General features: G+C 40.5%; 1 protein-coding gene across 1 annotated transcript in view; it reads left to right on the top strand.

Annotated features, from left to right (window-relative positions):
- Nucleotides 1-9,007, top strand: part of SETD2 (SET domain containing 2) — a 78,713-nt gene that overhangs the window by 15,212 nt on the left and 54,494 nt on the right. Inside the window, exons 4-6 of the mRNA XM_006770565.2 lie at nt 7-374; nt 2,801-2,932; nt 5,072-5,200. Coding sequence (XP_006770628.2) covers nt 7-374; nt 2,801-2,932; nt 5,072-5,200 — 629 coding nt within the window. The remainder of the gene's footprint in view (nt 1-6; nt 375-2,800; nt 2,933-5,071; nt 5,201-9,007) is intronic.

The following is a 9,007-nucleotide window of genomic DNA, read 5'->3' as shown; positions in this document are numbered from 1 at the left end:
CAGCAGGACAAGGGGTCAGTGCAAGCACCTGAAATAAGCAGCAATTCCATTAAGGACTTATTAGTCATAAATGACAAGAAAGCTCTTTCAAAAAACTTAGAAAAAAATGATATGAAAGATAGAGGGCCTCCTAAAAAAAGGAGGCAGGAATTGGAGAGTGATTCTGAAAGTGAGGGTGAGCTTCAGGACAGAAAGAAGGTGCGAGTGGAGGCACAGCCGTGCGAGATGGCAGCGCCCCCAGGCTCGGCGCTGGCCGGGCCTTCCTGTGTCATGGAGGACTTCAGAGACCCCCAGCGATGGAAGGAATGCGCCAAGCAGGGGAAGATGCCTTGTTACTTTGATCTGATTGAAGAAAATGTTTATTTAACAGAAAGGTAACATCATTAATAATCTGACAAATTTTAACCTTTTTAAAACATTAGTTTTCGCCAAAAGCGGTTTGGCTCAGTGGATGGAGCGTCGGCCTGCGGACTGAAGGGTCCCAGGTTCGGTTCCGGTCAAGGGCATGTGCCTGGGTTGCTGGCACATCCCCAGTGGGAGATGTGCAGGAGGCAGCTGATCGATGTTTCGCTCTCATTGATGTTTCTAACTATCTATCTCTCTCCGTTCCTCCTCTGTAGAAAATCAATAAAATATATTTAAAAAAAAACAAAAAACAAAAAAAAACATTAGTTTTCAACAATTCAGAATATATCACCTTCATTGTAGGAAATGTAATTGCATGATAAAATATAAATAGAAAAATCTAAAACGTAGATTTTTAACGTGTATTTACTTATTTAGATCCCCCCTCCCCAGAGGGGTGTCTCATTTTCTTTTTTGTCTCATTACCTTATAGTTCTAGAAGTATAATTTAGGCCAGCCAATTTTTAAAAATATATATATTTTATTGATTTTTACAGAGAGGAAGGGAGAGGGATAGAGAGTTAGAAACATCGATGAGCTGCCTCCTGCACACCCCCTACTGGGGATGTGCCCGCAACCAAGGTACATGCCCTTGACCGGAATCGAATCCGGGACCCTTTGGTCCACAGGCCAACGCTCTATCCACTGAGCCAAACCAGTTAGGGCAGCCAACCAATTTTTAAATAATTCCTTTTACATGTGAAACTGGCAGAAGATGAAACCAAGTTGTACTAAAATAGTCTACTCTTAGAGAAGTAAAAAGTAGTTAGTTTCGATTTTTTCCCCTCTACTTTTCAAAAAAGTTCAGAATGAAGTATCTTTACTTTGTACAGCTGGAACTAGGGTAGAATATGGGTTTGTCAGACTTTTTAGTCTATTGTTAATAGCTTAAATTTGCCAATAGCAAAACAGATGTTTTAGAAATAGATGTTAAAATGGTTTGTCACAAACCCCTAACATGAAACAAGGTATAATGAGAATAGGAGTAATGAAAACATATTCCTCTACTTACTGCAGAACTTCTCATATGCTTGCTTTCACCCCTTGCACTAATCTCATTTTCCCAATATAAATATATGCTGAATCTGCCTTATAAAAATAAATCTGTAGTCTTCTAACTAACCACTTTCTCCTTATGGAAATTTCTCCTCTAGTTTAACCTTGCCATCCCATTAAGTATTCAAAATTTTTTTGATGAGGAATTTTTATTTCTTTAAATATATTTTTATTGATTTCAGAGAGGAAGGGAGAGGGAGAGAGGGATAGAAACATCAATGATGAGAGAGAATCATTGATCGGCTGCCTCCTGCATGTCCCCTACTGGGGATCGAGCCCGCAGTCCAGGCATGTGCCCCTGACCAGAATTGAACTCAGGACCCTTCAGTTCACAGGATAACACTCTATCCACAGCCAAACTGGCCAGGGCTTTATTTTATATCGTGGATGAGATAAAAGATCTCATTGTAAAGTTAGGTCCCATCAGAAATTTTTTTCTATTTAAACCCCCCCCCCCCCTTTGGTGTAAAAGACTTCCTACAGTTATATTCATTTACGTTTATTTGTAAATGAGGTTTAAATTCTTTTTTAAATAGTTCATTTTTCTTTTAAGTAGGATTTGTACAAATGTGATGTTGCTGAGAGATTCTCTGAAAGATTTGCGTTAAACTCTTAATTTAAAACTTTTCTTTTTCTAGCAACGCCCTTTCTTCCTCAGCCTGTGTCTCAGCTGCTATTTGTTCATCCTTGAGGACTGATTTTTAAACTCTTTAATTAGCAGTATCACTATTTGGTACTCATGGGTTTTTCTGTTTTTCTCCTGAGCCAAACATTGAGTATTAACACGTGGAATTGCACAAAATCCCAGGCTTAGCTGACCTGGACTAGGGAATAGGGGCTGAATACAAAGTGACAGACTTGAACTTACCCCTTGTCCCATCTGCCAGGGTTCATGTTGCCTCTCATCTTTTTTGCAAAATAATTAGTCATGTTCCAGCCGAAACCGGTTTGGCTCAGTGGATAGAGCGTCGGCCTGCGGACTGAGAGGTCCCAGGTTCGATTCCGGTCAAGGGCATGTACCTTGGTTGCGGGCACATCCCCGGTGGGGAGTGTGCAGGAGGCAGCTGGTCGATGTTTCTCTCTCATCGATGTTTCTAGCTCTCTATCTCTCTCCTTTCCTCTCTGTAAAAACTCAATAAAATATATTAAAAAAAAATAATTAGTCATGTTCCAGTCTCACAAATCCTAGTGATTGGATGTCTTCTTCCTTTTGAATGTTTGAGGTAACCGGAATCATTGAGTGTGAAGCTAATGAGAGTTAGCACATTGTTTGATTGTGTGTGCACTGTCATTGCCAGGAGGTTTGTTTAACCGGTTTTTATAAAATTTTACCCAATAGAAAGAAGAATAAGTCCCATCGGGACATTAAGCGGATGCAGTGCGAGTGCGCGCCTCTTTCTAAAGAGGAGAGAGCTCAGGGTGAAATAGCCTGTGGGGAAGACTGCCTCAACCGCCTCCTCATGATCGAATGGTAAGGGGCTGGGAAGGCTTTGCTTCTGTTCAGCTCTATGAAGTGTCTCGAAATACTGAGGAGAATTATTAGCAAAGAGCAAAATTTCACCTTTTCCTTCTATCTTTTGTTGAGTGTTGATAAGCTATAAAGCTGTTTCCCTTATATTTTGTACTCTATTATAATACACATTGTAAGTGCTCTGTAAAGTAGCCCTAAAATGCTAATCATGTAATATTAATTTTTATCCGGTCTCCTTTTATTTCTTACAATGTTTGTCTTGAGAGGTAAGTGTTGTTATTCATTAGCTTTTACTGTAAAATGAGATAAAACCTTATTATTTAAAAAAACTCATACAATAAAATGTATTTCTCTCCCAAACCGCACTCTCTCTTTGTAGTCTTTCCAGGTAAGTTTTACGTCTATGTCAACATAAGTAAATGTTTACTCTTTATGTACGGAAATTAAATCTTACTGTATCTACTTTTAAAATCTTTTTTCTCTTCCGCTTCGCACCTGCCATACACACACTTAATAAAAATGCTTTGAAGACCTATTCAGAGCCATGCATAAAGGACCTACCTCAGTCTTTCCCTTAGCTGCCTTACATATTCTATTCATAGTTAACCCCTAAGTATTAATCCCCTATTGGTAGGCATTTGCTTCTATATATATTTTTTTTAAATATATTTTATTGATTTTTTTACAGAGAGGAAAGGAGAGAAATAGAGAGTTAGAAACATCGATGAGAGAGAAACATCGATCAGCTGCCTCCTGCACATCTCCTACTGGGGATGTGCCCACAACCCAGGTACATGCCCTTGACCGGAATCGAACCTGGGACCTTTCAGTCCGCAGGCCGATGCTCTATCCACTGAGCCAAACAGGTTTCGGCTATATATTTTTTTTTTATAAATGGCGAATATCTATACATTAAAAAATGTCTGATAAATTTTTTTTAACATGAAAAGACTATTAAAGGTGATTTATGGTATGGTTACCTTATTTTTAGTGTTAATGAATGTTTTTTTTTTCAAGGCTAAGTTTTTGGTTTTGCTCATGTTACGTTATAAAAATAAAACATAGATACTGTAAACAAAAAGGAGAGAAAGCATTTTTAGTATTCCTTGGCCTAAACTAAAAGCAGGATGACATATACATGTACGAAGAAGAGACGTAGGATGAACCCTGTTCCCCTGACTTGGCACTGTTGCCCTGGTCTCCGCAGTTTCTGGCTTTTCTTGCAGCCTTGCTCCATAGGAATGAAGTGCAGAATTTCTTTCTTCGTGTTATTCCCATACTCAAACCTTCGGAAGTCCTTGGGACTGTGTTCAGATTGAGCCTGGCATCCAGAGCCCCTCATAGCAAAGCAGCACCTTCCTCTCCATCTTCCAGCAGCCCGCCGGCCTGATCAGCCACCGTAGCAGCATTAGCTCCGCTTCCTCTCGGGGCCTGCTTCCTGTTTCTGCACACAGACAGCACTGCTGCGTCTCGTTTTCCTTACTGTCCGTGTCGTGGGGTCGTTAGAGGCTCTGCTTCGATCCTGCTCCCTCTGAAAGCTTTCCTTCCCCACCTCACTCGAACGTGAATCTTCCTCCTTTGAACATCTATGAACATATTTACTATTAGTTTGACAAAATCTAATGTATTGGAAGTGATTGGTAATTCCTATTTTAGCCGTACTCAGCATTTAAACCTTTGTTTCTGCCAGTTTGGGACTACTGAGAATTTAGTGAATGTTTAATTTTATTATTTTCATCTAATACACATGGGAGTGGGCTTGCCACTTCATGTTGTGTTTACTCTGAACAAGGGTGTTTAATGGCTTTAGTGTCTCTTAAATGCAGATCAGTTAGCTACATTCAGAAGATCGCATTAATGATGACTGGAGTGGAATATAAGAGAAGGTGCCGGATAGAAAATAAATGAGCCCTGCAGAGTTGTCAGGAGGACGCCGGGACATGTGTCCTAGACACCCAGAGGGGGTGATGGCGAGGTGACAGGACCGTGGCGGGCATCCTCCATTCCAAGGACCCCTTCATGGTGGAAAGGGTTCCCGAGGATGGCTCACTGGGGTCTGCCACACACAGGCTGACGGCGCCTAACGCGAGGGCTGTGCCGTGCACGCGAGCCAACATGGATGTTCTCCATTTCTCACAGTTCTTCTCGGTGTCCAAACGGGGATTACTGTTCCAATAGACGATTCCAGAGGAAACAGCATGCGGATGTGGAAGTCATACTCACAGAGAAGAAAGGCTGGGGCTTGAGAGCTGCCAAAGACCTTCCTTCGTAAGTGGTGTTTGCATCACCTTTCACCTCATTTTTGTGTTGAAGTTGATTAGATACTTTGTAGGAAAATAATTTGTCTATTACACTGATGTTTAACAATGATTATTGTGCAGAATGGCCACTTAGTAGCTAGTATGTAAAAAAACCCACTTTTGTGGGGTAGGGGAACCACCTCTTCTGTCTATGGATATAAAGGAAGGACATTTTTGACATTTGGACTAAGCAGGTCCTTTTTTGTCTAATAGTTATGTTTCTTTTAATTCCAAACAATTGCTCAAGTATTGGCTATAGATCCCCAAAATTCTTGTGAAATTTTGTAAAGGTAAAAAGGAGTAAGAACAGAATATATTAGTTTATATAAAACTGACTTTGGATCAGAGTAGAAGACAGTATCTGCGGATACTGAGGCAGAGAATTAAAGCATACTTGACACTCAGTAAACATTTGTATGTTGCTGACAATATGTCCACCTAACGCATGTAAACTTTTTATATGTAATGCAATAAAAGATTCACTTTCTTTTCTACCATATTCAATATTTCCTTTAAACATAATTTTGTCACATAACACATATTAAAATATTCTTATGCCTTTTTCTTTTAAAGTTAAGTAATACAGGTTAAATGTGTTTATTTCGTTTTTAAAAATATATTTTTATTGATTTCAGAGAGGAAGGGAGAGGGAGAGAGAGGTAGAAACATCAGTGATGAGAGAGAATCATGGATTGGCTGCCTCCTACATGCCCCACACTGGGGATGAAGCCTGCAGCCCTGACCGGGAATCCAACCATGACCTCCTGGTTCATAGGTTGATGCTCAACCACTGAGTAACACTAGCTGGGGATATTGTTTATGATTTAAATACACAAAAGGAATAAAGGTAGAAGAAACATTTGCTGGATTCTAGGGACTCAGGCACAACTATTCCTTCAGAATCCTAATCACATGGCCACCCTTAGATGGGATTGGAATGGGGCGAGGGTTTTTAGTCTGTTCATTATGTGTAGTCACAGGAATCCCCACAGGTAACAACCTAACCATCACCACGACTACTACTACCAGGTAATTTCGTTTCCTGAGAAATTTCATCTGTCTTCTAAAAGCCAAATCATTCTGTTTTTCTTGTGAAAGTAGGAAATGATGTTTGTGTCAGTCTGGTCTTTTGGGAACCAACCAGGAAAAAAAAACACACACATTTCATTATATGAAGAGGGGATAGTCAGAACCTCATATACTTCCTTCTCTACAGAATCATCGTGTTGTATTCTATATTGACTTTGTTGGATACTTTATAATATTTTAGACAAATAATAGGCCAAGCTTCCTCTGAACATAGTTAATGACATAGAACTTCCCAGTTTAGTCCAGCGCATTTCTAAAGTAACTAACTCTGGTCTGGATACAGATTTTCAGGGACCCACGCCAGCCAGGCTGTTCTCTTTGAGTCTTTTTTAAAATTTTTTTTTAAGGAATTCCAGTTTAGACTTAAGCCTCTGTTGTAGGAACAGTAGTGGGTAATATGTCTGAACACTGCCTCTTAGAGTTTCACTAATACACACAGCTTCAAACCTAATGTAAATTCTTGCTAGATGCAACATAGACTCTTAGTGTTTTAGGGAAGGGGCTGGGGGGGTGGGGAGGAGGATGTTTTATTAGTTCACATAGCAGGTTAAAAGTTTCTGCAGCTCTTTACCTTTCCTTAGCTACTTACAGAGAACGCTGCTTTGGTAAAATATACTGGGATTTAATATTTCCATGTTTCCCACACCTTCCTAATTCATATAATTTTTATATGCTGATGGTAATACCAGATTCATATCTTTAGTTCTAAACTATTTAGATGCTAAATGGAATACTCTGCCAGTGAATAAGGACATATTGTCAGATATGTATAGGGTGAGGAAGCATTTGGAGCTAAGCTGCTAGGTAGTGTTCAAGTATGATAGATTCCACCAAAATGCCCCAAGCAAATTCCTGTCAAAATCCTTTCGTTTTAAACTGTAGGAATGGCAGGCAGTCCTGTTTAGGTGACTTAATGTTATTACATACCAAATGGTGTTTTTTTTTTTAAAAAAATCTGAGGTAAAATTCACATGAAATAAGAGTAACCATTTTTAAATGCATTTTAATTTAATGGCCTTTAGTACATTCACGATATTATGCAGCCATCACCTCTATTTATTCCAAAGCCTTTTCATTATCCCCGAAAGGAAAATAGAATCTCCCCACAAGGAGAACGCCCCCCTGGAGCTTTACCTGTTCACGGCAGGTAGCAGCCCTTCTTCACGTGAAATACCACATTCTGCTTATTGACCAATTGATGGGCATTTGGACAAGTTTCCCATAATGTTTTATAAAAACATGGAGAGGTGGAAAGAGTTGAACAGTTGATACCTATATAATCACCACTTATTTTCTAAAGTTGTTGACATTTTGCTGTATTTGTTATATATTTTCCATGTGCTCAAGTCTTTATCCATCTTTTCGGTGAATTTTTTTTTTTTAAATATATTTTATTGATTTTTTAGAGAGAAGAAGGGAGAGGGACAGAGAGTCAGAAACATCGATGAGAGAGAAACATCGATCGGCTGCCTTCTGCACGCCCCGCAGTGGGGATGTGCCCGCAACCAAGGTACATGCCCTTGACCTGAATCGAACCTGGGACCCTTGAGTTCGCAGGCCAGCGCTCTATCCACTGAGCCAAACCGGCTTGGCCTTTTTGGTGAATTTTAAGGGGAGCTGCAGACATTACCTTTAATCCCTAAGCCTTTCATAGTTGTAGCCATCTAGCTTTGCAGTGATAGTGACACTTGTCTGTCCCTTCAACCTTCAACCTGCCACAGTGCAGCATTGTTGCCTTTAAAGATTTGAAGGAGTTCAGTGAGTATATTTCATTGAGTCAGGAGCAATATCACACTTAGACAAAGATTAACTAAAAATTAAGAATCTGCCCTGGCTGGTTGAGCTCAGTGGATAGAGCATCCTCCTGCGACTGAAGGGTCTGGGTTCAATTCCTGTCAGGGCACGTGCCTGGGTTGCAGGCTTGATCCCCAGTAGAGGGCATGCAAGAGGCAGCCGATCGATGATTCTCTCTCATCATTGATGTTTCTCTCTCTTTCCCCTTCTCCCTTCCTCCGAAATCAATAAAAATATATTTAAAAAGAAAAGAAGAAGAATCGTGGTCTCCGCCTTTAGGGGCTTAATCTCTCTGTCAAGCAGTTTGATATTACTCTTTTTTTCCTTTTGGTTGTTGGTGTTTGAGACATAGCTTTTGTAAGAATCGCAAATTAGTTTAGCCAGTTTTAAGGCCTGCACTGTATGCTTTCACATCGACCTCATTTAGTTTCATGTAGGTGGGGCAGCTGAAGGATCTAGCGACTCTTCCTACATTTCCTAAGTTTCTGAGGACGTTGACACTCTTCGTCAAGCCCAAGCTGTCAGTTCCATGGATATTGACATGTCCTTCAGAATTCCAGATGGCATGAGGTCTCTGCTCTGAGTGATTTAATAGTTGGTCAGGTTCTGGTGTTTAAGAACTTTTTCTAAATGTAGAGGTGATTTGAGAGCAGTGCCATCAGAATGGAATATTTTAGTGTAATAGCAAAAAGCATCCTTATAATATAACTAGAGGACCGGTACATGAAATTTGTGCACACGGGTAGGGTCCCTAGGCCTGGCCAGCGATCAGGGCCAATCGAGGCCTTCCAGCTGCCAGCCGGGGTCTTCCCCTGGCTGCTGGCTGGGGCCTCCCTTCATTCCACGCTGCCCCCTGGTGGCCAGCGCCCATCATAGCAAGCGGTTGAATTCT

Source organism: Myotis davidii, unplaced genomic scaffold (assembly GCF_000327345.1).
Source record: "Myotis davidii unplaced genomic scaffold, ASM32734v1 scaffold663, whole genome shotgun sequence".
Classification (NCBI taxonomy): Eukaryota; Metazoa; Chordata; class Mammalia; order Chiroptera; family Vespertilionidae; genus Myotis; species Myotis davidii.
Note: the sequence above shows the minus strand (reverse complement) of the source record. Positions and strands in the feature narration are given on the sequence as shown.